The 27002-nt window shown below is 42.7% G+C and overlaps 1 protein-coding gene across 15 annotated transcripts in view; it reads left to right on the top strand.

Moving 5' to 3' along the window:
- Positions 1–26760, top strand: part of CAMK2B (calcium/calmodulin dependent protein kinase II beta) — a 225403-nt gene extending 198643 nt beyond the window's left edge. For 4 of the 15 annotated variants that reach the window (XM_060251374.1, XM_060251375.1, XM_060251377.1 and 1 more), the window contains 8 exons: positions 1818–1862; positions 8230–8278; positions 16444–16572; positions 17059–17187; positions 22794–22869; positions 23404–23498; positions 25403–25637; positions 26059–26760. In XM_060251374.1, coding sequence (XP_060107357.1) covers positions 1818–1862; positions 8230–8278; positions 16444–16572; positions 17059–17187; positions 22794–22869; positions 23404–23498; positions 25403–25635 — 756 coding nt within the window. In that variant the 3' untranslated portion in view covers positions 25636–25637; positions 26059–26760. Of the gene's footprint in view, positions 1–1817; positions 1863–8229; positions 8279–12427; positions 12533–12897; positions 13027–13837; positions 13967–15621; positions 15751–16443; positions 16573–17058; positions 17188–22793; positions 22870–23403; positions 23499–25402; positions 25638–26058 lie in introns of all 15 variants that reach the window. The other 11 variants (XM_060251385.1, XM_060251383.1, XM_060251389.1 and 8 more) reach the window with 6 other exon arrangements.
- The last annotated feature ends 242 nt before the right edge of the window (positions 26761–27002 follow it).

Raw genomic sequence — 27002 nt, 5'->3', positions numbered from 1 at the left:
AAGGGAACTTCAGAAAATGTATCATCCTTACTTATATATAAGGTGCACCTGCCCTATTCATTTTGCTTCATCAGATATAAGACCCCTGGCCACCTTCTGCATTTGGACAACTTGTCCCTGTGCAAAATAATGTAGGCTAGGGCTTTTTTTTTTAAGCAGGAACGCATAAGAATGCAGTTCCGGCTGGCTTGGTGCCAGGGGGTATGGTCCTAATATGCAAATGAGTTCCTGCTGGGCTTTTTCTACAAAAAAAGCCCTGATTTAGGCCATATTTTTCCTCATTAAAGGAATAGAAATCAGCACTCTGTTCATAAGAACATAAGAGCCCTGCCGGGTGCATCTGGCAACCTACTTCCCAAAACTACCCACCAGTTCTCAATCGAATGGCCATTCTAGCTACCACCCAGGCCAGGGGGGCAATAATAATAATAAGACGGCGACATTGGATTTATATTCCGCCCTCCACTCAAGAGTCTCAGAGAGGCTCACAATCTCCTTTACCTTCCTCCCCCACAACAGACACCCTGTGAGGTGGGTGGGGGTGAGAGGACTCTCACAGAAGCTGCCCTTTCAAGGACAACCTCTGCCAGAGCTATGGCGACCCAAGGCCATGCCAGCAGGTGCAAGTGGAGGAGTGGGGAATCAAACCCAGTTCTCCCAGATAAGAGTCCGCACACTTAACCACTACACCAAACTGGCTCTCAGGGCTATTGGAGGGAACCTGGAGGACAAACTGTCCTAGTCACTCTGGGGATCCCATGAAGCTGAGCAAGTCATGTGGTTTATTTTAATTAGACGTTTGGATTGTGTGTCTGTATGACTGATGTATGTTGGAGGGACCTACAGAAATCTTCAGCTGAGGGGAGGCATGGGAGCTCTCAGCAGCCCTGCCAATAAGGACATAATGGATTTTCTGTGGGTGTCTTCATAGCCCACTTCCAGGTAAGTACATCTTAATGTTTCAGCCCTTCAGAGCATGATAATGCCACCAGACTGATACAAAGCGTAAGTACTCAACCACTGGGAAACTTGGCAGCATATATTATAGTGATTTATTTGGACTCCTAAAGAGCACATTCTTTAGCCCACCAGCCTTTCTACTGTGAGAATCTATGGACAAAAAGTGCGCTTCACATGACAATCATGGGTCACACTCCTCTGAAACACTTTCAATAACTAAAGTCTGTCTTTAATGCAAATGGCACAACCCAGCATGTGTGGGGAACATGATCCAAGGACCTTCTGTTCTCTTGCTTTCCTTTTTCTTCCCTGTTTAATCTCAGATGGAGCCTCTTTGGGGATATTAACCCAGGTATGGATTGGCCACATCTTCATGGGGAGCTCATTTCTACCATTTTCTCTTATCCTGGCACTTCCTCTCATTCTCCTTGTCGCAAAGGTTTCTTTGGTTTGCAGAAGGGCTGAACATAGATTTCAGCTTGTGCTCTCCATTTCCAAGGGGCTCACAACAATCTTGCCATGGGGGTTGAATATGATTTTGGTTTCATTCATAGAAAATCCAGTTTCGATTCTTCTCTTCCTGATTTACTCTGCCACTTTCTGTTTGTTAATCATTTGCCTTTTGCTGAACTAATTGCCTTTTGCTTTTTTCCCTTCCATTCTGTTCCCCTCCCTGCTCTTATGTGGGTCTTGGTCTTTCTCTTTTTCATCCTCTTCCCTTTCCTTCACATTTTTATCACCATTTTCTGCTCCATTTCCCTCCCCCTTCCAATTATCACCTTTTCTTTTGATCTCTTTCATTTCTTCCTCCTCTTCTTTTTTTATTCTTCTTTGGTTCATTCTTCCTTCCTCTGTAGGAACCTCAAACCACCGTTATCCATAACCCAGTGGACGGCATTAAGGTACTGCTGCCTGTCTTTCCTTCTCCTCAGTTTGCCCTTTTGTGATCTTGGATAAAAATTGACTTTTCTGCTCAATGCACAGCTGTGTAATTTCACCTCTGGGGACAGACCTTAGGCTCAGGTTGTGCACCTCTTGTCTGTTTCGGTATGTCTGAAACCATGTGCAAGACAGAATCTGTGGCAGCTGTCAATTAAGGAGATTGTCTACCCAAGCTGAATCCAAACTGTAGCTGCCCCATGGAGCAGGGTTTAGTCTTCCTGGGGATTCTCTGTGTGCTTATGATAAAGGAGTTGTTTCTCTGGGAAGCCCATTTCCACCAACAGCTCCCCTTTCCCTTCACACACGCTCCAGTGTAAATCAAGTAATACAGCTGAAGTGGATGGCACAGTTCTGGTCTACAAGACACTGGTCTTATTGGGGAATCATAAAGATTAGGCCTCTTTGGGGAGGGAGGGGGAGAGGTTTATTGTCCTGTTCCCTGGTGTGTTCCATACTCATCGTTTCAGTACATTTCTGTCCCTCAAAGAGGCTCTAGGTTATGGGGAAAGAAACAGGAGGAAAAGGTTGGTAGTTTCAAAATGCACGCCTGCCTGGAAGAATGTGCATTAGACAGGAGAAGGGAGTTGACCTTAGCCTCTGGGCATTTTGCTGTGGACGGCAGGATAAGGAAGGAAGCCTCTACTCTGACCCCAGAGGATCTATATCAAAGGGCAGCTATACTGAGCTCCTAAGTGAAAGAACGCAGCCATGCAGACCAAAAAGACCAATCCAAGAACTCGGATTGGCTGAGGACTGACATATAGACTCCATGCCACATCCATCCATTGCTTGGATCCAGCCCTCTCCTCCACCCAAGCCTACATTTCTTACCCATTCCCTGCTGCAGGGATTCAATTTTTTTAATGCTTCCTCGTCAAGCCCATTCACTCAGTACATCTGGCATGGCCATTAAATGGAGCTTGGGGAAGATGACCAGAGTTAAACGTTTGGTGTGGAAGCAACTAGGGCTGGATAGAGGCCAAGCAGAAAAAAAGGAAGAAGAAAACCCTACAGAGATGGTAGTGTCCCTCCCTCGCCCCCAATTTCTTCTGGAAATATTATTTCCTATTTACATGACTTAAAAGAAAAATAATGTAGCTATGCATCCTTTGTTTTGAAAAATAAGTGTAAGATGTGTATGGGTGTTGTATTTGGTAATGAGAACAGCAGCTGAATCAAGATGAGCTCTTGCAACTTTTTTGTTCTGGGTCAGCATAAAGAGGAGGTGAGACTCTCCTCTTCTGCCAATATGTCAACTCCTCGCCATTCTGTTTTGTATGCTGGGCAGGCACGCTGTGCTTTGAAGTTCCATCACATTGAGGACGTAGCCTTTGCCAAGAGAGAGGGGGACTGTCCTCATTTTCTAAGCTTCATACACATCCTTGAAACAAAAGCTTTAATCCGCTTTCAGCAGTCTGAAGAATATAAAGTGAAATAGTTCCTTCTAAAAGCAGAGGGAAATGCTTGACTTGAAAGCAGCAAAATGGGGCCACCCACAGACAAGGTAGGGATAGGGGCTTTCGAATGCTTGGCTGACTCCAAATAGGCAGAAAAATATTAGTTTATAAATTAAAGAAGCAAAAAGAGGGAAATGGCCTGATGAGAAGATGCCTGTTGTTCCCTAGAGACATGGAATGGGGGGTGGGGGTGGGGAACTGGCCTCCTCAAACCTCTAGAAGTTTATAATTCTCTGGAGGGGAAATTTGGGTCGGGTGGAAAATTCTCTATTCATCTATCCCACCCTTGCGATTCCAATCAGTCTCTTCTATTTTTATCATCTCATTGAAGATTTAAAAAATGTGGTCTATAACGGAACCTGTTGGGATTTGCATCACCTTCAGTTTTTTCAGCAATTTAAGTTAAGTAAGATTGAAGTACCGCAAAACCATTAAGTAAGATTAAAGTACTGTTTATGGTGCCACAGATTAAAGGGTGATGCAGGTAGGGCTTTTCACCCTACCTACATCACCTTTTAATCTGTGGCACCATAAACTGGTCAGATCCAGCAGCCACCTATATACAATCTTTTAAAAGACTCGCCGTTCTAATAAACGCCTATTCATTTGAGAGGAGGAGGAAGGATTAAGACCCTCTTTCTACATAATATAAAAACCATAGGGGCACAACCTGAAATGTTTGTCCTTTTGTGCCTAAGCTGTTGCAGAAATTATTCTGACCTTCAGGTGGGCAAAAGAGCAACAATAGGCAAAATTCTTGGGAGCCAAAACCTGCTTGCTTCTCAATTTATATGCAGTACAATTTTTAAAAAGAGAAATAAAGTAATAAATAAGAATTATTTTCAGAACATACTTTAGCAGGAAAGTAGAACTTTGTCCAGAAGGTGATTTTGCAAAGATTTTTTTAAATGGCTGTACTTTTTATAAGTAGCTTGTCCAGCCATATTACATAAAAACAGTAAGATTTACTTCCTAACAAAAGGTAAGCTACACCTCAGAGTTTTTGTTAGAAATGTTATAGATCATTATGTAGAATCTTAAATCTGTAACCTTGAAAGAAGTCTAAAGGAAGGCAAAATGCAGCAGACATACAGAAATTGCTGGTAGATTTTTTGCTCCATGGGGAAAAAATCCAAACACAACAGTAGGGTAAGACCTTTATTAAAGGTAAAGCACCAGTTGTTTCTGATTCGGGTGACGTCGCATCACGTTTTCACGGCAGAGTTTTTATGGGGTGGTTTCCCATTGCCTTCCCCAGTCATCTACACTTTACCCTCAGCAAGCTGGGTATTCATTTTACTGACCTCAGAAGGATGGAAGGCTGAGTCAACCTTAAACCGGCTACCTGAACCTAGCTTCTGCCAGGATCAAGCTCTGGTCGTGACGTGAGCAGAGCTTAAACTGCAGTACTGCAGCTTACCACTCTGCGCCACAGGGCTTCTAAGACCTTTATTAGAACCCACTAAATCATACACAAAGCTGTTTTGCTAGTTGCTTATTCCTTTGTGATGTTGTAGCTGGTCTTGATTTTTAAAAAGGGTCCTATTGCTGCATATATGTAATACATTGATTCTTATACTGGGGCAGGAGGATGGTGTTCCCTTGAGGCGCTTAGGTCCCACAGACTGAAAAGGAGACAGGAGGGTCTAGGAAGGGAAAAATTTTAAGGTTAGGTGGTACCCACAAGCCCTACCTGCCAAGACTTGAGTGGACCTGCTGATCCAGGTTGAATTGCAGGACAGGAAGACGGCACCTTTACTGCTGCAGCTTTATTCCGGTGTTTATCTGTATCAGGCTTTGGATAGGATCAGGGATCATGTTATATTCCTGTTCTAACATTAGTGTGGTACTAAATCAAGGGAACTTCACACACAGCATCAAGATGTGTGCACAGAGTGTACATTAACCTATGAAACAAATAGTGCTGTCTGGGGGAATGAAAACAGAAGTTTAACAGGGGTAAAAGAGTTCAAAAGGCTTGAGAAATGCTGACCTGATAAATAATTAGTGATATTCAGCTCCCTTTAAGACACACAAGCTGTTCTACACAGACTCTGGGAATTCTCACAGTTGTTCAGTTTCCGAAATTTTGGGAATTTTTTTTTCAGCAGTTCGGAAGTCAGCTTCCTGATTGCAAGAGAGTTCATATGAGATACAACATTTAGCACTGTGGAGCTGGTTAGGTGGGAAATCTTTGCTAGCTAATCCAATTGGTCATAATACAGATAATTCCTGTATGAAAGCTTGAAGTTATATATATGGATGTATCATCTGCCTAAATTACGCATACAAAGAGTTGGTTAGACTTCCCATATGTTTAAAACAATTCAAAGCGTGTAGCAGTGTTTCCAAGTGCTTCTTAGCAAAAGAAAATAGGACTTAATAGGCCATTTCTGCTTCCTTGGGCAATGGTGCCAACATATTCAGAGCTGGCTGCATACTTGCACAAATTGCTTTCATTTGTAGGCTTGATGAATTTTTAATAACTGTGGGTATTTCCCTTCTGGGTTATAAGTTCAGAGTCCTTTGTAATGTTCTTACCATCTGAGGCTTATAGTATGGCTGGCTGTGGAGGAAGCATGTTTGCACTGCTCATTCCAAGGCTCAGCCCCAGCCAGACCTCTGCATCACTGAGTACTGTCTTTAAATGGCACACTTTCTCAGAGAGAAGTGTACTCTACTGAAGTTGCCAAAATGCAGATATAGTACCTGGACTTCAGGCAGCAAATCTGGTTCCTCCTCCTGCACAGAAAAACGTTCCTCTATGCCCCTTCAGTTTTTAGAGAGGCCTGTTTCTGTTGATATGACCATCAGACCCAACCCTGTACTCAGGACTACCACAAACGGGGCATTTGCTTGTCACTCTTCACCTCCCCCATGGTGTCATCCCCTTGTCTTTGATCTCTTACATCCAGAACCAAGATCCACTCTCTCTCATTTGCCTGTCTTTTGCTCCTTAGTGCAATTTGGCACCAATTGCATGGTGAGCACAGGATGATTTCTGTGCCATGGACCCTCCCAAATGTTTGCACTCTTGACAGAGTAATGATGGACCTGATAAATATGGCAGTAGCCATGGGGTACCCGGAAGCTGAACGCACAGTGCTTGAAGGACACTAGTTTGTTTAGAGAGTGGGCTGATCCCAAGGGGAGTACCGAAAAACACAGGTTGAAATTGCTATTGTAACAATTAGTCTTTTATTTCCTAATTTGCTGGATAAACCACACAACACATTGTCTAATTTACTGCTGGTTTGCTGTTCTCTGTTGCTTCATATAGATAATTATGAGGTCTTTGCAAGAATCGTTCTGGGAAAATGCTTTGCAGAATATTTTCCTTATCAGCAGAAGAGGGGCTAATCTGGTCCACTTTAGTTCGAAACGTTGGTGACCATTTACCCAAAGTACAGATGAATATACTTAGAGCAAGGGTAGAAATAACACATTCTTGTAGCAAATGTGGGTTTCATGTTTACCAAGGAAGCATAAATGCAGGACTGAGGGGGCTTTTGTAAAGGATGTTTGGCAAAAAGGAGGGGTACTTAAATAGTTTCAGAGACTAGTTGTGGGAGGGAGGAACAAAACTTCCTGAGAGCATTAGCAGGGGAGAATCAGGAGGGGGATTTCCCCCTATGAGTTCTCCTACCCCCTGCATTTTGAGAAAAACACCGGATTGTTTTTCCAAAAGGTTTCAATATGAAGACAGATGCTGAGATGGTGTCCTACTGTTTTAGCCCTCCATGTGTTCTGCTCATCTACCTTTGGCTGTGATTTATTACTGCAGCACGAAGTCTGTCCCAGCGACTTCATAGGTGATAGCAAAGGACTGGGCTATAAGCAATTGCCTGCATTACTGGCAAGTTGCTATGGAGTTTTTTGTTCACTGAAAAAAGAAGAATCTGACTTTCCTTGAGAATAGGTGCACCAACTGTTTTCCCAAACTTGCTCACTGTGTATCTGCAGCATATTTCTGTGGCATTTTGGAGAAGTTGAGAATTTACATAACTCATGGCTTGAAAAACAGATGGGAATCTCTGACTTAAAATGGCCACAGAAACAAAACTTGAGAGAGGCTGCATATAGACAACCCATTCTGAGCAGCAGTTCTCAGAGCATTTCCCTGGATGGTGGTCTTTTTTTTTTATAATTGCTGCATGCTCTCTCTTGCCAACACCTTGATATATTTTTTGCCTACAAAATTAGCCATTACTGTTTTACTTTCCTTGTTTATGTTGTATTATCCCAAGCAGGAATTGGCAGATCTCACTTGCAGTGAGATATTTCACCTTCAGAGGCCACCTGCAAGTGAGATCTGTGGATCCCCACTTTGCACCTTATCTCCGAAGCTAAAAACACTTTTAGGACATGTTCTGTATAATCAGGGTGATCGGAGCTTTTAAGTTTGCTGAGCTTTGACCTAGGGATTTTTTCATATATAAAGAAATGAAGGAAACTTTTAAGAATCCATTTAAAGGGGAGGTGGGAGAGGTCAGATGTGGTTTGAAGGACAAAGATATGGACTTCTAGAATGTCCTGAAAAGCCACAGGAGATTTTTTAAAAAATGGACATCGTAATAATGAAGGCCTGTACTGATTATTTACATGCTTTAACTGGCTTAAGAAGTGTCTATCTTGGAGTCAGAAAAAGAGGATAAAAATGTACAGCCCTACCATTGTTCTATTTTTCCTCTGGTAAGGGGCTTGAGAAAAAAGCTTCTAAGTCCACCCTCCAAGTCCCTTTTTTATTCCCCAAGGCCCTTACTTTGGATGCATCAGTTGTTCACTATCAGCCTCTCCTCAGATGTTCCATTCTGATTGGAGCCACTAATGTTCTGTCTTCTCCTTCTTCCATCCCTGTTTGTTTCCACAGGAATCCTCCGACAGCACAAACACCACCATAGAGGATGAGGACACGAAAGGTAATAGTCTCAAGGGATCGAACAGCAAGTCAAAGTTTCATGACTGAGAAAGCTGGCAGCCCTTTGGTGGTTTGAGTGTTTCGACCATAAAAGGATCTTTGGAAGCTATAAAAAAATACAGGTTGGGAAAATGAGAAAGGATTACAGGTCTGCTGTGCACGGTAGCAAGAGGAGACTAGTTTGGTTTGTGGACAGAGGAGTTCCTAAGCATTTAAATCCAATGGAGCCATACAGGCTATGATTTATATCCTGTGGTATGGAGGACAGGGCTAAGTACTGGGTTTGTGGGAATTTACTCAAGTCTCCAGGTTGCTTTATTCTCTGAAGACAAATAGTTTCTATCCTCTGTTTCTTTCTACTGGATTTCATGGTCCCTTTCCCCTCCACACACATCTTCAGTTCTGTGACATTCTTCACTAGAGGTTTAAAATTGGGGGTGGCAGGGAAATGGAAAATTTCAAGGGTGATGGAAAGTTTCTTCCCACTTTTCTGAGATCTAGTATGGAACAGTTAAATTTTGCCTGGGGTGGTTGGTGGGGCCTCATATGTTCTCTTTCAGAATTATCAGTGCAATTTTGCTAATTAAACTATGGAGAGGAATTAATGGATTTTAGCACAAGGTACATTTAGTATTTTAAGCCCAAATAATTGCTTTGCATTTGCAGTTTTTTAATTTTTGCTGTTTGTCAGTTAGCAAAACGATGTACAGCATCATGTGGTTCCATCTCTAACTCTGGGTGTATTTGTGATTATTATTGGAATACAAATGAAAAAGTTCTGTTCTTCCTAAATATACATAGCACTGTTTTATGTACTAAATGCTAAGTGGCATCTGTGTTTGTAGAAACTGTATACCTCTTATCATTGGTCCAAAATTAGGCAGCTAAAGAAGAAAAGTAGAACCAGTACCATGGATCCTGCAACACTACTTTTAAAAGTTGGGGAAACTTTAGAAGAAGAGTTGCTTCACAGGCCATTGATACATATCTCTGACAGTCCAATGAACCATAGCAATTTTTTTTATTTGTATCCTTCTTTTCTCCCAAAAAGAGACTCTTAAGTGGCTTAGAATGGTGATTTTAAAACAACAGAGTCAGTCAGTAAAACCATATAATCCCGAAGTTCTTCTCTGGGAACAATCAGATAAAAGGCATGAACAGACTGCAGGCCTTCCTTTCAGGAGTGTGATTCTAAAATAAAGATCATTAGGAAACTTTCTTTCTATTTGCACATTTCTTAAAGCTCTGAGCTCACTGTGGTACTTTATGATGCATTGCCATGCTTTCTGTATAGATAATCCATCATTTCTTGCAGAAATGTTGCCTCTGTGATATCTTCTCTTGATTTCCTTGGGAAGGTGCACAGAACTAAGAACTTTGCAATGTGGCCTGCAGTATTGAGGGTCCACTGCGAAATGCCTTTTAAGAGATGAAAGCTGCAACACTAGGAATAGGAAGAGGGAAGGGAGATTCTGGATGCGCAGGTTGTGGAGTACAGTGCCCTCTATTGGCAAGACACAGGTGCTAACCTGTTTTATTACTGCTTGCAGACCTTGGCAGCAACCAAGCTAATGACAAAAAGGAGGAGGAGGTTGCATCGGCTGTAAAACACTACTCTGAAAATACAAATGCATTCTGAAGTTTGCAGTTTGGCCAAAAGGTGCATTGCCTTATTGTTTTGTGATGGAAGGCATCTAGTTTACAGGACTTGCAACTTCTTAGTTTATGTAAGCAGATTTCACCTGCTGCATAAATCCCTCTCGTTTTCCTCCGAATATCCTGACCTGGATGGCCCAGGCTTGTTCAGTCTTATCAGATCTCAGAAGCTAAGCAGGGTGGGCCCTTGGCTAGTATTTGGATGAGAGACCTCCAAGGAATACCAGGGTTGTAAGGCAGAGGCAGGCAATGGCAAACCACCCCTGAATATCTCGTCTTGAAAATTCTACAGTGTTGCCATACATCAGTTGTGACTTGATGGCACTTTCCGCCACCAATAATTTTAAGGCTGAATTCTGAATCAAGTTGTAAACCAAAGGAGGAAAATGTTTTATATATTGTCATAATTTCTTGTTTTAATTGTAATGGAGCCCCGAGCTAACAAATGTTTGTTTTTTTTGCAGTGAAAAAGCAAAACTCGGCTTTCTTTTTTTAAAAAAATCCATCCCTTGGATTGTTCAGTATACTGCAGGGGCAGTGTCTCTTGGGTTCAAAAACTATGAGAGAGGCCCTGGTCTTTCTGTGGTAGAGCAGGGCAACAGCTGCCCTGAGCCTGCCTTGGTGGGAAGGGCAGGGTATAAATTTAATAAACTAAACAGGTCCAGATGCACTGCACCAGCAATCTAATCAGTGTTTGAACCAGCAATATATTTAGGGCAAACAGTGAAACAGCATGGATTTGGAGAGGTATGTTCCTGGTCCCTTGCAGTATTTCAGAGGAAGCTGGTACAGTTTCCTCAGGTTTTGTGGTATGGTTGCTTGGGGGAGGCAGGCAAGAGCAAATTTTCATGCAAATATTCTTAGTTGTCACTCACTGGATTTAACAGAGTAATCTAAAGAGGGTAAAAATAAGCGTTTTCAGTAATTTGCAGTTCCTTTGTCCGAGAAGCAAAAAAAAAAAAGTTGATTTGAGTCCTTTTGTGTTCATGGTGGTGTACTTGAGGGAATGGGATTTTTAACTTGCGCATAAATCACATGTTGGGTACATCCTTTTGAGATGGTTGCAGCACACAGCTAGATCCTGGGAAACACTCCTCTGAGTGGAGTCTTCCCTTGGATTCCCAAGCATTTTTGAGTAGAGCTTATGGTAATGGGTAGGTTGGGACAGCCTTGTGTTTTCAAGAAGACTGACTCCTGCTGCTGCCAGCCTGAAACTGGGAGCAGGTCCAGCTGTTCTAAAAATAATGGACTGAAGACCTAGGGTTTGTTCCAGCCAAAAGCTGCCCAGGCTAGTATGGATGTTCCAGGAGAGGGGCAAGGAAGGAGTTGTACTTTAGGAGCTCTTGTGAAGCTGAACTGCCTGAACCCTCAAGTCTGCCAAAGGATGACCAAGTTGGAATACTCTGGGGTGGGGGTGCATTTTGGGGTAAGTGTGAGAAAACAGCACTGTAGCTGAGATGGAAGAGCTGAAGGGGGAAAGGCTAAAGAATAGCAATGGGCATGAACTGGAAAAATGTAGTTAATTTCAGTTCATGGTTTGTGGCCCGGCAAACCCTGTTGAAAGAGACCACATTCCCTTTAAACTTTGGTTTGTGAACCACGAACAGGTTCATGCACATCCCTACTAAAGAAAGATAATGAGATAAAGCTAAGGCAGCAGTGAAGGGCATTGTCAGCTGACTAGCATCTTGCACTCAGAAGCAGGGTGTGAATGACAGATGCAGCCAGCCTGTGGCAAACAAGGTGGCAAGGTACACAGAGAAAGGGAGGCTTGAACTACCATATCACCCTTAAAATAATCCGCAGGACAGGATAGCTAGAAATAACCAGTGCATTCCAAGGCTGAACAGATTAATTTTGCCAGGAAAGGGTGATATATTACTTGTATTAGGATTAATCCAGTCAAGTATAGTGTTATCAGTAGTGTTATTGTCGCTAAATTGACCTAAGTTCATAATATCAATAAGCTCCCGCAGTGTTTGGTATTGCTAACTCTTGCTTCTCTTCGAATTTCAACACGCCTCAAAGCATACAGAGGTGTGTTTTGGCAGCCAAACAATATTTAATGAAACAGTAGGTGGCTTGATGGTCGCACTATTGCTGTAGTGTAACAGTGAAAAGCATGAGCAACCAACCAGGTATTTTGGGTTCAAAACTAAGCTTTGTATAAGCTTAGGCAAACTATTCTCTCTGGAGCTTAACTAGTGCTGCTCCATCTGTAAAATGGAGCTAATAACACAAGGCTGTTGTAAATAGTTATTGCGGCGTGTGTTTTCTTCTCCATCTTAGTGAGGCATGTATTTTGTCCTCATCTTGGTCCTGTTGCTTCATCCTTTTTTCTTTCTCCTTGGATGTATATTCTACTTTGCCATCCTCTGTCTCCTTTTTTTCCCCTCCTGCTGAATGAAATCACCCCTTTCTTTTAGGGTTTTTTTTCTGTTCCTTTCTTTATGGTGTTTTCTTTTGTTGTCCATTTCTTACCAATTCTCCCCAGTGAAGACCACTGATAACGAACCTGTAAAAAGCCAGTTGAATCCTGGAAATGCCCCTGAAATTCCTCCCAGTCTGCAAACATCACTGATGCCATCCACTGCTGCTTGTAAGTCACAAGATCTGTGTGTTCCTCTGGTTCCGCTCCGAGTGCACAACCTCTATCAATAAATGCCCTAAGTCCCTTTAAGTCATGATGTTGGTCTGCTTTGAGGAACAACTGCAGATAGAGCACGCTGACTGCAATTAATAAATGTGTAATATTGATCCAGTGTCCATAACCAGAAAAGCACAGATAAGAACACAATACATGCATTGCTTCATGGGGAAAAGTACATTAGATGGGACTTAATGGGTGCTTTTCATCTAATGTTCCTGTTTCCTAATCCACCTCTCTAGCTCTGTTCACCATGTTATTTTTCCATTACACTTGCTTTCTCTTCTTTCTCTTTCTGCTCATCTGTCCCATCCCAGCTACCAAACTCTGTAATGTATTAGGCATGGTAAAAAAAGGCTCGGGGCTCCCAGAAGCTGAAGAATCAAAGCCTCCAGCCGCTCCGCCCTGTGTATCTCCAGCTGTTTCAAACCCTCTGCCTCCTCAATGTAAGTAGTAGGTAGACTCCAGGGCTTTGAATCAATGGATGGTTAGAGTAGCAAGGAACCTTAGAGGGCCGTTGTAGCATCAGACCTCTCACTTTTTCAGTGTCCTTTACTGAATGCAAAGGGAATTTCCCTACAGATAGTTTCATTTGCTAGAAAAGGTGGAGCCAGGTTTCAAAAGCCTATGAAAGGTTGCATCATGTTCACACTATGGTAACCTTGCAGTTTTTTGCAAAAAAAGGTTAAAAACAAATATTACAAATTAGCCGCCCTGGATAGCCCAGGCAAGCCTGATCTCCTCAGATCTTGGAAGCTAAGCTGGGTTGACTCTGGCATGTTCTTGGATGCGACACCTCCTTGGAATACCAGAGCCAGGAGGCGACAAACTTTATTCAGCCACCTCCCTGGATCAGATGAGGCTTAGAGGGTGTTTGGCCTGAAGGCTGGTGTAGTTTGTTGAAGGTGTTTCCAGGTAGCATTTCCCCTAAAATAATCTGACAGCAGGTGAGTCTTCATATAGCAAAAGTGCAGGGCTGAAATAAATAAAAAGAATGTCTTCCTGGGATAGATGCAGCTTTTAAGCCATATTTTTTTAACCACATTGAGTGAAAAAATTAACCCAAAATGCTTTACAGTAAACTTATTAGCCTAAGAGTGACTGTAGTATTAGAAGAGATCCCTAATGCTTCCCATGCATTTTCTTTTCCCACTTGCATTCTCTAACATCTCTTTCTAGTACTTTTCTCCTCTGCATTTAAAAATGTTTATTTTCTCTCCACTCTTACCCTTCCTCCTCTCATCTGTCCCACCCCAGCTGCCAAGCTGTCTGATGTACTAGGCATGGTGAAAAGGGGTTCTGGACCCCCAGAAGCCGAAGAACCAAAACCTTCCATTGGTTTGCCCTTCCCCCCTCCTGTTGTTGCAAATCCTCTTCTTCTCCAGTGTAAGTAGCATGTAACACCAAGGACTGCCAAGGGGAATTGCTGTAAGAGCCTTTCGTAGATCCCTTTTAGCCACTTCCCTGTGCCAATCCAGCTACCCTCACTCAGTGCCACAGGACATTCCTTGACTGCTTGAGTACACAATTAGAATTGGGTATGATTGTTTAAGGGATTATTGAATCAGGTTTGATAGGAAAGGGATCATGTCAGAGTACATGCTTTGGCTACAGGAGATCCCACGTGCAGTCACTGGCATCTCATGTAAGACACATTCATGTGTATCCTGAATAAACAAGTTCTGTTGCATTTTGTGGGCATCTCGAAACATTTAGGACATGCCTTTTTGCATTCTTAAAGAATTCTGAACTCCACCCATTCCATTGTGGTCATTTATCCCAGGATGGAAAAGAAGAGCACCTGATTACATAATAGCTTTTTTCTATACTTTAACCTATATTTAACTCTGTAAGCATGAAGCAAGCTATGCTATATATATTCTGTAAGTAAAGTTCAGGTCAGTTCCCATGCTACCTGCAAGAACAGAGCTGTAATTTCCACACTGCATTACAACAAACTCAAATATTAGCTTTTAGATTTTAATTGGAATCAGAATGCAAGCAAAATTCTGGGTCAAAATTAGTGTACCTCAAGTTGTTCAAGAGGTATTCTCTGCACATCCTACAGAATCACTTAAGGGACAGGAGGCTGTTTCAATTTTTGCAGCTGGACAAATGAGCTAAATATTGTCCACAATAGTGAACCAAAATAAATTCAGAGGATTATATAGAATCAGTAAACATATCAAATTATGCTTTTCACAGTTCATTATGACAGAATAGTTAATGACAGAACCCAACCCAAACACTGCAAATTAGCAAGGCTAGTAGTGCAATCCTGTGTATGTTTTCTTAGAAGTAAGTAGCAGTGTGTCCAGCAAAGAAAACTCCCAGCATAGCATGTGTAGAAGTATAACTTTTAAATATCAGTTAAAATTCCTCCTATAGTGCAACAAAGTCTCTATACCAACTACTCCAGCTGCCTGTGTTAGAGAGTGCAGGAGCAAATAGGAGCCACAGCAGTGGGGTTTGATCCAATCAGCTTTTTGGTCAATTGCACCCAATTCCTCTCCTTACTATAGCCTCCCATCCTACCTGGCCTTGGAAAGTACTGGTCCAGTAATCCCCAGAATAGCTATTTTTGATGGTCAAAGGAAATCCTCCTTCCTTTTTCACCATCAGTGAAAAGCCCATGATATGCCAAAAGTGGCTGCAAAAGGAGGACATTTAGCATACAGTATACAAATAGCTTGGATCATTCCGTACACTACAGAGGAAGGTGATACAATCTCAGGGTCACCTTTCTGATACTTGTGAAGATATAGTTCCATTTCCAATGTTTAAAACTGAGAAAATCATCTAGCTGAGCTGTCTCCAGCTCTGATCACTCACAATGTCCCATAGATAAGGAGAGAAATATTCCCATAACAGCTCCAGGACAAGACTGTTCTTAGGCAATATTTGAAGAAACCCCAAAACCAGGTCATCTCCTTTGATTCAGTTTTCTATTTTCACCTCCTAGTCATTTATTTATTTCTCCTCTTTTTTTGTTTGTTTTCTCATCTTTTTCTTCCTTCCTTGTTTCATCTTTTGCTTCCCAGCTGCCAAGCTGTCTGATGTATTAGGCATGGTGAAAAAGGGCTCTGGGCCCCCAGATGCAGAAGCACCAAAGCTCTCTGTCCCCCTGCCCTGCCCATCCTCAAGTGGTGCAAATCCTCCTCCTTTCCAGTGTAAGTAGCACTTAATACCAAAGGCCATGATGCATTCCTGAGGAACCTGTGCTGTTTCATCTACTCCTTCTGGCCAAGACCTTGCAATTAACAGGTCCATTTAATCAGAATGCATGATGCATTGTGCTGTGGCTGTCTGACAGAGCACATGCTCTGCAACACAGAAGATTCCCAAGTTCAGTCCCTGGTATTCCTGGTTAAAAGCTGTCCAGTGCTAGGAAAGACACAGGTTGTACATGTGTTCATTGTCACTTGTGAACAGGGCTTATAGAGCAGCCAGTCATGTGATTTCACCCTCCCTAAGTCTATAGTCTGAAGTATAGTCCAGGAGAAGATTATTTCTGGATCAGATCTCATTTACTTAATTTAGTCATCAGATAACATTTGATTTTAAAACTAAGATCTTTTCTTTTGAAAGACGGTTCTAGGAAGACTAATTAGTTGCACTTTTCCTAAACTACATAGACTTTATTTTAGTTGATGGGCTGAAAAGTGATTTTCTTAAACTATTAAACCATGTGTGGTATCCAAAAGAACCCCACAACTTACCTAACTCCACTTTTGGACCTGATCTTTTTTTCACCTATGTTCCTATTTGTGTCCTTTGCCATTCATTTCTCCCCTGCTTTTTGCCATTCTGTTCGTTTTCTTATTTCTCCCTCCTTCTCCTACTCTCATCTGTCCCCACCCCAGCTGCCAAGTTGTCGGATGTACTAGGCATGGTGAAGAGGGGCTCTGGGCCCCCAGAAGGAGAAGAGTCAAAGCCTTCCATCACTTTGCCCTTCCCACCTCCAGTCGTTGCAAACCCTGTTCCTCCCCAGTGTAAGTAGTGGATGTCACTGGGATTTCTGCCTTACACCCAATGGGACATAAAATCTAAATGGTTTTCCTGTGTTTTTGACCATAATCTTGCATGAATTATTCCACTTGCCTTTATTAAATGTGGACTTGGCTTTGGAAAGAGCAGATGGGAACCTCCAAAATATAGACGGTGTACTGAAACAGAGTTGCCCCCAGATGAGTAAACCCAGCTGTTTGTAGAGGGAATGGATGGTTAAGGAACTTTTCTAAGACGACTGGCACTGCATGAAGCAGGCTGAATGTCAATAACAGAATGGATTCAACCACTTTGTTGCCTAGATAGTCTGTCAGACTTTAAAAGCATATCACCCTTGATCTGGTCTCTTTCTTTCCATTGCATTCCTACCTCTTCTCACTCTCCATTTGTTTTTTTCCTGTTTCTTAGTTTTCCATTTGTTTTGTTCTGTTTTGTTCTTTCCACGCCTTCTTCCCTCTGTCTCATCCCAGCTGCCAAGTTGTCCGATGTCCTAGGCATGGTGAGGCGGGGCTCTGGAGCCCCAGAAGCTGAGGGGCCACAGCCTGCTGTCAGCCAGCTTTTCCCTCTTCCACTCATGGCAACCCCTCTTCCTTCTGATCGTAAGTAGCTTTGTGGCCTGCAGCTAAGCCCTGGTGGTTCTTGTTAAACCCAGAAGAGAATTCACTTCTAAACTCTTTACCGCTCAGCTTAACATTATTGCTGCACGGCTTCACATGCACCATTGCAGCCTCACTGGACAAATACTTTATGCTTATGTGAATGCAGGCTAACAGAGAGTATTAATCCAGGTTGCATTGCATATTGTAAGCCTAATGTGAGAAATCGTCATGGTGTGAAGGAAGTATCATAATAGACCCAGTGTGGTATGAGGGTTAAGGGTGTCAGGCCTGGAAGACCTGGGTTCAATCCTCACTTGTGCCATGGAAGTTTGCTGGATGACCTTGGGCCAGGAACACTCTCTGAGCCTAACCTACTTCACAGGGTTGTTGTAAGGATAAAATGGAGGAAATAGAACAAAGTAAGCTGCTTTGGGTCCCCACTGGGTACAAAGGCGGGGTATAAATGAATTAAGAGAGCCAGCAAACTCTAATCTGGAGAACTGGGTTTGATTCCCCATTCCTCCACATGCAGCCTGCTGGGTGAGCTTGGGCCAGTCTCAGCTCTCTCAGAGCTCTCTCAACCCCGCCTACCTCACAGGGTATTTGTTGTGGGGAAGGAGATTATAAGACACTCTGAGACTTCCAAGTGAAGGGTGGGGTATAAATCTAACCCTCCTCCTCCTCCTATAAACATTTGTTTCAAAGGCTCAAATATTTGAATGTCCTGATGCAAGATGCTCCTGCTTTATTTAAAAAAAAATGACAATATCAGGTCTCAGTTTAAGATTGCCATCCTTATAGCAAGGAGTGCTGGTATGCTAAAATGGAGTATAAATCCAATGTGTGTATCTGTTGCACAGGATGAATCAAACACCCCATGTATGTTACATCTGCTGTTTTGTACTCCCACGTGTGGCAACATTTGTGACTTCTGTTACTAAGATCCATGCAGTTTTGTAAAAGGAGTTGCAGCATAGAGGTAGCAGTCAAAATCACGAGAACTTATGCCAATTCTGTTCTAGATTGTGGCCAACATATTGTAATACCTAGGGGATTCTTTGATGTGATAGTGGCTTAGAATATATTTGTGGGTTCTGTTTTAGTTATGTCTGTATTTGCATATTCTTATATTTTGTTGTTGTTTGATAACCTAAACAATACATTTTGTCAACACTAACTCTAGAACGGTGAGCGATGAAATAACTGTTTCCAGCAAAGATTAGACCTTTGCATTTATACACTGCTTTTTCATTTCCAGTTTTTGTACAACTTAAAAGAGAAATTGGGGTGGGTCCTGCCAGAACAGACAGTAGCCAGTTGAAGACGAGCTGCTAAGCACTGCTTGCAACTTTAAATGGATTAACAAGAATAAAGAATCTAGCCTCTTGTCATTCAGGCACATAACCTGTGTGTGGTCTCCTAAGCATGTTGTTGATGAACTGTTTTATCTCCCACTGTTTCTTCTTCCCAGTCCTTAATTTTGCATAAAATCCCTGTACAGGAGAGCCTGAACCTTCCCTATTAGCACCTTCAGCGCCTCAGAGGGTAGCCGTGTTGGTCTGCAGTAGAACAGCTATACTGGAGTCCAGCAGAACCTTAGAGACCAATAAATGTTTAAGCTTCCAAAAGTCAAAGTTCCCCAATGAAGGCAGCTTTGAATCTCAAAAGCTTATACCCCCAAAATCTTGTTGATCTCTAAGCTGCTACTCAAATCTAGCAATTCAGGGCCTCAGATTCATGAGATGAGATAAGCAGAACTGAGCTGATTCAGCCTACCCTAGCCTGTAGTGACTGAAGTGTATCTCCAAGGGCATCACATTCCTAAAGGGCAAGCAATAGCAATTGCAGAAAAGAGATTTATTAACCCTGCATTAGTGATGTATGAATATGCCTTTGTCATGTTCACAAACTGTTACAACCCTTTTTTGTTGCTGATATTTCTGATTCATTTATTTCTGCGATGTCATTTTAAAATTATGCACCATTTATAGGCCAAAACAATGCAAAAAAAGTAAATAACAGATGGCGTAAAGTTACATGAGAAGTTTAGCACAAGGCAACAGATAATGGCACAAAGAACAGAACATACATGTTCATCTTGCATGAGTGCGAAGCAGGACTGAAATAAAGGCTTTTCAGGTTGCACTGGTGGGGCTGAGAATTTTGGTAGTATCTCTAGAGCTGGTGAGTCAGTCACAAGTTGTGCACTCTTTCTCTCCCTGCTCTGAACTCTCTTTCTCTTCCAGAGAAACTGGGAGTCCCTAGCAGCAGTATTCATTTACAGAGATGGATAACAGCTTGGCACATTTTGCAGGGAGGGAGACACCAGTGAATGTGAGCTGAGATGCCATGCAGATAGTGTTAGAGCAGGGCACACGGAGAACACTCAGTTCAAAGTGGAAGCAGGCATGCCTGGCAAACTCTCAGGTAAGCACTGGCTTGGTTGGAAGGTTAAAGAAAATGCATTTGTTTTTCCAGGGAGATGAGGTCTGTCATCAGGGTGAGATGTGCAGCAGCGTAATGCCCTGCATTCATTGGCTATCAACTCTTTCTGCAGATTTAAGATGGCATAAGATGAATCAGTTATCCCTTGTTTTGTGTGTTTATTTTGCAACCAACATGGTTGAAGGACAGTCAGTCTCTCTCTTTTGCCATGCTTTTGTTTTTAAAGTTCATAATTCTAGTTCATGTTAGCAACTGTGAGGACAAACCTTGGTAGGATAGGATGGAGTATTAATAGGAAAAGACAGAGTTTGGTTTATAGATGTAAATTTGTTGGAACACAGATGAAAACTAATTGAAATTGTCATATTGTAATGAGTAGCTATCTCTGTGCTTGAAGAGAGAGTACCATGGCACAGGTTCGTTGTGCACATGTATAGATTATTTCCACAGGTTATATGAGTTCCAGTACTGTTTGGTACACACTCGTCTCTCATCTAGGATTTAGTACATACATAGCTAAGGGAAGCCTCCTAGGGTGAGAGATCCATTGCCTTTAGTTCAGTTCAGTGGTGTTTCATCATAAACTATCTCATATATTGCTAGATAAAGAAGAATAAGGTTGTACTAAAACCCTGTTACGTGCAAATGCTGACAGATTATAAAACATGGGGTCTCTGAGAAACCACCTTCCTCTTGAGAGTACAGGCCAGAATATGTTCAGCATTCTCAGTATAAATTACAAATCCTCCAGAAATCCTCCTTTGACCTCTTTTAGATGTTGCAAAATGATCTCACCTTAAGCAGGTCACAGGGCTGTTTGGGCCTGGTTTTGAGCTCTCTGAAAATATGTGCTACCCTTATGTAAACATGGACTAGTTACTTACATTTTCCCCAAGAGCAGCTTACCCACTGACACTCAAATTGCCACTGAATGCTAGTCAAGACAGCTCAGAAGGCATTTCAACCAAAAGAGCTCAACTCCTAAGTTCAGGAGTTTCTAACAGGTCATTTGGAAGCACCTTTGTAGCTGCTTTTTATGCATACAGATCTGAAAAAAACATGACATCACACAAGCCTGATACGGAAGTAGCTGTTTGCATTTGGACAGTGTCTGTAAGATGTTGTTTTGCAAAGTGAGAAGCCCAGAACAAGGGCAAGAAATGCTCGCAGACAGACAGGGCTCTTTCCAAGCTCATAATGCCTCTGTTTCTAGGTTATAACTACTGTCAAGATCTTTCTTCCATATTTATTTTGCATTTAATTTTCAGAGAAGAATCTTCATGTTACTTCTAGCTTGGAATAGAGAGGCTGGTTGAAAGGAGGGGAATCTGAGCATTTGGGGATCAGTTTACATTTCAAGTTGGGGAGAACATCAGAGTCAGCAAAGTTACATGAAGATGGGAAATTAATAGATGGTAACTCTTATGAGCTTTGAGGAGAAAGGGGAGATTAGCATCTCTTTCTAGAATTGTTGCATTTGGCAGAGTCCAGAGGTTGAGGCAGACATAAACTTTCAGAACCGTTGGGAGAAAACTGGGTAGGATTTTTAAAATAAAGGCCAGTGGAGGAACTCACTTATTGTGAAGGGGAGATGTTGATCAGGAATAGGTAGGATGTAGGAAGAATATATATAGAAAGCCTAATTTTGGAGAGCATCAAGAAATGAACAGCCATTACCAAAGCCGTTCTGGCACATATATGTCCACTGCTTTGTTCAGCAGAGATACTAATACTCTTTCATGCTTGTGCAAAGCAAGGGATATTCTCTATTTCAGACCATAGCTACATAGAAAGGAGATGAAAATTAGGAGGTGTATAATGGAGAATGACAGTCGTCTGTGTTGCAGACTTAAGATGTGTGGCATTATGGAGACATCGAATTGCACGAGTCACTCAGTATACGAAATGTTAATCTTAGGCAATTGTGAAAGATAGTCTTGATCCAGTCCTCTTTTTACTTAACAATGGGGACAAGCTAGCACTCCTGCACAACCAGCTGGAAGCCCACCAGAGGTTTTGACACACCACTTTTTTTGGTAGCAAAACTGGAAGTTTTCAAACTTTTGGTGAGCAGCCTTTGACTTGCTAGTCACAAGTTGTGAAGGACTGAGCAAAGAAGGCAGCATGTTGGTTTATTTTTGTTTGCAGTGCTGACAGTGGACATAATGTTTTTCAGTCTTCAGACAACTTTAAAACTCTACAAGTTTCACTTTTCAGCTTAGGAAGACCAAAGTTCCACACAAATAACATGTCCAGAGAGCCATATCGTGACACCATAGCTGATAGGAGCTTTGAGACTCAGCTATACATTAGACATACTAGTTCCTGAGATGTGAATGGGATCCTTGCTGCCCGAGCTTCTCCACATTTTTTTAAGTCTTTCTACAACCTTTCATTGTTGTGTAAGGTTAGGAGGCAAGCTGTGTTGGGCAAAGGACAACTGGTGGGAGGCTGGGCTCAGAATGGGAAAGGGTGTAGTGTGCTACATCAGGCAAGCGTGAAATGGATGCTTCCGCAAGGGCACAAGTTTCCTAATGCTCCTGCTCCAAAGAGATGACCTTGGCAAAGCCACTGACACCATCTCTGCCACTCGGTCATTGCATTATTCATAGCACTTGCTCTAACTGGGTCGCTTGGGTGCCTTGCAAATTCCTGCATCTCCCCAGATCTCCCACGTGTGCTGGCTGCAGAGATGTGTAATGTTCCAAACCTACAGTGCTGCAAAAAGGATGTGGGCAGCTCCTAGACTTTTGTGATCTACAGTAGCTGTGGAATCACCCATAAATGTACTCAATGTACCTCTTTTCTTCCAAGTTTTTTTTTTTGGGGGGGGGGTGTTGATGGGGAAGTTGTCTGTGCTCTTCAGGACCTAAATTGCCTATGTGCTTAAGTTTGTAAGGAATTAGGATGTCTTCCTGGGAATGTTAGATTGTTTCTATCCTGTCTACTGATGTGATGATTCAGTAGCCACGTCCTTTACAATGTAGAAGTCCCCCTCTCCCACACCCCCCAAAGACAAGCCACTTTTTAAAGCTGGACTTGGTGGAGTGCTTTCTGTTAGGGCAGCTGGGCATGCATGTGACCTGCTCTCACTGACGCTGTACATCATCTCTCTCTCTCTTTCTGTCTGTTTTGCCTCTTCCTCATTCCTCCCTTTGCAGCCCGCAAGCAGGAAATCATCAAGATAACTGAGCAGCTGATTGAGGCTGTGAACAATGGCGACTTTGAGGCCTATGCGTGAGTAAGCCGGGCAGAGGATCTCATTGAAAAGCCAGCCTGGATATCTGACTTTATGTGCATCAGCATCCCTCCATCAATAGGACTAATCTGATTGCAATATTAACTTACTATTTCTTTAAGACCAACACAGTTCTTGACTAGATATCCACACTCAGTGTAGTGGAATGCAGCAGACAGAGTGGTTTGCTACTACCCACCCCCCTCCAGCCCATACCTCAGTTGACTGATTCCTAAACCAGGCTCTTCTTTCCATACAAAGGCAACTGTGGCACGGAATGAGGGGACTATCTCACCACAGTTTCTGTCAGCAGCACTTTAGTAACTGTAACCCCAGGTGTAAGAACTTTGTGGACAATGAGCAGTTTGATCTACACATTGGAACAAGTTCTTGTTTGTTTATGGCTCAGCTATGACACTGTCTTATGCGAGCAACCTCAGAATACTAGAGAAAGGCAGAAGATTGTATAGGTTCATCTCCAACTGCAGGAAGCTTCCTCAGCTCACCAATCTCTGTGTTTTCTGCTTTACTAGAAAAATCTGTGATCCAGGCCTAACTTCATTTGAGCCAGAAGCCTTGGGCAACCTCGTGGAAGGAATGGACTTCCACAGATTTTACTTTGAAAACTGTGAGTATATCTTGTTATACTTAGGCCCTGGGTTCACACACTTTGTTGTTCCCCCATCCCCCAAAAGGGTGTGATTTCCCCCAAATTGAAACCATGTCTGATAACTTGAGCTTTCCCCCCGACCATTAACAAAAAGATTTCTTTCCCAGAACCCGCTTTCCTTCTCAAATCAGAAGGCTATTTGCATGAGGAGCGCTTTCTGATGTTTCCTTTCCACCTTAAAAGATTTCCATCTCTTCCCTCAAATCTGTCTGCCTCAATTATGGGGAGAGGATGACAAACAGGTGCCTTCTGGGAACTGCCAGGGCCTCATCTGAGGGTGCTCACCTCTGTTTACAAGACTTTCCCACCATTCATCAACTAAATATTCCCACTCAAATAAATACTAAAAAAAAATCTATTACAAGCAGTCTTAAAAGCATCAGAAACAGGAGCAAGCAGGAATTCCCTAAATATGTATGTATGTGTGTATGTATATATTTCTATTTATATCCCACCCTCACGACAAGCAGACGCAGGGTAGGTCACAACAATAATTTTACAAAACCATTAAAAACAATAAACAATTAAAAGGCAGGTACTAATAAAATTCAACAATCCCAAATAGCTGGAAGCAACTAGGCCATAACCAAAAAGACAGTAAAGATAATAAACGAAACAAATGAAACTCTGCCTCCAAAAGCATGAAAGAGCGTGGGGGGGGGGGAACACCACTCCTCAGCCACCTCCAAAATGAGAAAGGTGGACTTCCAGAAAGAAGGAATTCCTCAGTGTCGAGGAGTCAGTGGAAAGCCCCTGCTCCTGGTGGATACTAATTTTGCATCCACTTCTGTATTCTGAGCAGGATCTCACTGAGTAGGATAATGTGGAGTCGTGCTACGATATTCAATCCCACACAATTTAGGCACTTGTAATTATGCTCAAGCCTTGTGTCCATGCAAAAGCATTAAGAGCATAAGGCTTGTGGCAGCCAGTTTCACTCTTAAAGTTTCATTCCTAAACTCTCCTAAGTGTGCACCTCTTGTGACTGGGTGTTCAACATGTTTGAATGCATCCCTGCTACTAGCAAACCAGTGCAGATATTCAGAAAAAAAAGCTTTATTAAAGCCTTTAGACCAGGGGTGTTGAATGCATTTGTTATGAGGGCTGGATTTGACATAAATGAGACCCTGTTGGGCTGGGCCATGTGTGTACCTATTTAGACTTAGGTAGCAGAGATAAAACTTTTTAAAGGACACAAACAAACATGATGAAAGATTCTTTGTTAAACAAATACAAATAAAACATGCTTAAAACATTGTTGGTCTTAAAGGTGCTTTCTTTGTATTTCTCCCATGGGATCCAGGGAACTGGGCAAAGGAAACTCTGGCTCTTTCCCTCCCTCCCCAGGGGACCAGGAGGGGGGAGGAGCCTCAACCAATGGAGAAAATCGAAGTTTTGCTCTGTAGCTCCTATGCAATTCAGCAAGCCATGCAAAGCAAGCTGAGATGCAGAAGGAAGCGAGAGAGAGAGAGAAGGAAGCAGACAAGAGCCAGTTGCTCAGGGGCCTGATTCCATATTGGCCCATGCAAAAGAACAAATCCAAACCCAAGAATATCTGTGTACAACCTTTTAATAGGACCGATCAAACTGACACAAAATGTTGTATAAGCTTTTGAGATCCCCAGAACTCTTAATCAGGCTAGATGTTAGAACATTTAAAATAAATAGAGATGAAGCAAAGTAGATTCCTCAGGTCATGATGTTAAAACCTGACCCTGTTGCTTGCTTACCTTTTTATAAATAATTGTGCCAATTTCTTTTTGGCCTCTTCACCTCTTTGCTTCTATGCTCGTTCCCCTCCCCCCTAGCAACAACCTTCTGTCCCACAAACTCACTCCATGTTCCTGTTTGTGCTGTTCCAGTGTTATCTAAGAACAACAAGCCCATTCACACCACCATCCTGAACCCTCATGTACACGTTATTGGTGAAGACGCTGCATGCATCGCCTACATCCGCCTGACGCAGTACATTGACGGGCAGGGCCGCCCTCGTACTTGCCAGTCCGAGGAGACCCGCGTCTGGCACCGCCGTGATGGCAAGTGGCAGAATGTCCACTTCCACTGCTCGGGAGCACCAGTGGCACCACTCCAGTGAAGGTAAGCTAGGCAAGATATGTACATAAGAACATAAGAGAAGCTATGTTGGATCAGGCCAGTGGTGCATTCAGTCCAACACTCTGTGTCACACGGTGGCCAAAAAATTCAGGTGCCATCAGGAGGTCCATCAATGGGGCCAGGACACTAGAAGCCTTACATGGCTCTATGTGGCAGGTCTTTCTTGTTGCTGGAGAATGGGAGACCCAACGAAAAGTGCAGAAAGGATACATATACAGAACAAGCGAATGTGTGCTTATGTGTGAGGGAGGCTGAAAATAGTCAACTTTTGCCAAAGTTTTCGCAAACCAACCCAACTGCTGTTATTGCCAAACAGGAGAAGGCTCAGATGAGTCCCCTGAGCCTCCTGGATTTTTCAGACAATCAATGACAGCATCTTTCTCTCCATGCTTGTGTCTTGCAGACCTTATGCTGGCTGTTCTGGTTTCATCTCGAAGGAGACGGTGATTTGAGCTGAGCCGCTAGCCGGGAGCAGCGGTGACAAGCACGTGCCCGCATGCTCGTGTCCCCTTCCCCATCCTCCCGTCTTTCATTTTCAGTGCCTGTGTTTGCAAAAAAGAAAAAAAACACCCCTCAAAAAAAAGGAAAAAAAACTAAGAAAAAAAAACAACCAGACATGATTCTTTAAAAAAAATTATATTAATGAAATTTTTAAAAATCAGCAAACCCAGCCAAACCAACCCAGATGTCCCAACTCGCAGCGTGGCCACACTGCATCTCCCGTCCCCGACTCCATTTCTTTGTGTCCGTCCGTCCGGCTGTTCAGGTGACCAGGTGTTGCAATGAAAAAAATGTTTCAACTTCAAACAAACAAAAAGGCTCCACCTCCCTGTGTCGAACCCAGTGTTGAACGGTGTTAGTTTGTTAGGTGAAAAAAAATATTTTAAAAAAACCCACAAAAAACTTTTATAGTATTCGCATTCTCTGCCAAAGCATGGGCCTTCTCCAGTGGTTGTGTTCGCGCTTGGAAGTCTGTGACCTGTGTTACCGTTTGTTTTTTGCGGAGGATGCTATTCCCGAGCTCTCGGGCTGCCCGTTTCTTTTCTCCTCTAGCTGTGGTTGTGGATTATTATTGATGATGATTATAATTATTCAGACTTTTTAATTTATTTTGTTCCTCTTTTGGATATGAGGTGACCCCCTTCTGGGGCCTTTGAGTTTCTGGGGCCCCTCCCATGTTCACCCACTGCTGGGGATTGCCTGGAAGCTGTTGGTCATGCCCAGCGGGATGGGTTCTTACATGAAAGGGTAACTGTAGCCTTAGAGATACACATAGGTCTCACTGTAGGAATTTTGAATGTCTGAATTCTTGTTGGCGCTCATATTTCCAATCTTCCCTGACCTTGA

The sequence above is a fragment of the Heteronotia binoei genome, chromosome 12 (genome assembly GCF_032191835.1).
Source record: "Heteronotia binoei isolate CCM8104 ecotype False Entrance Well chromosome 12, APGP_CSIRO_Hbin_v1, whole genome shotgun sequence".
NCBI lineage: Eukaryota > Metazoa > Chordata > Lepidosauria > Squamata > Gekkonidae > Heteronotia > Heteronotia binoei.
This window is presented reverse-complemented; position numbering and strand designations above follow the sequence as displayed.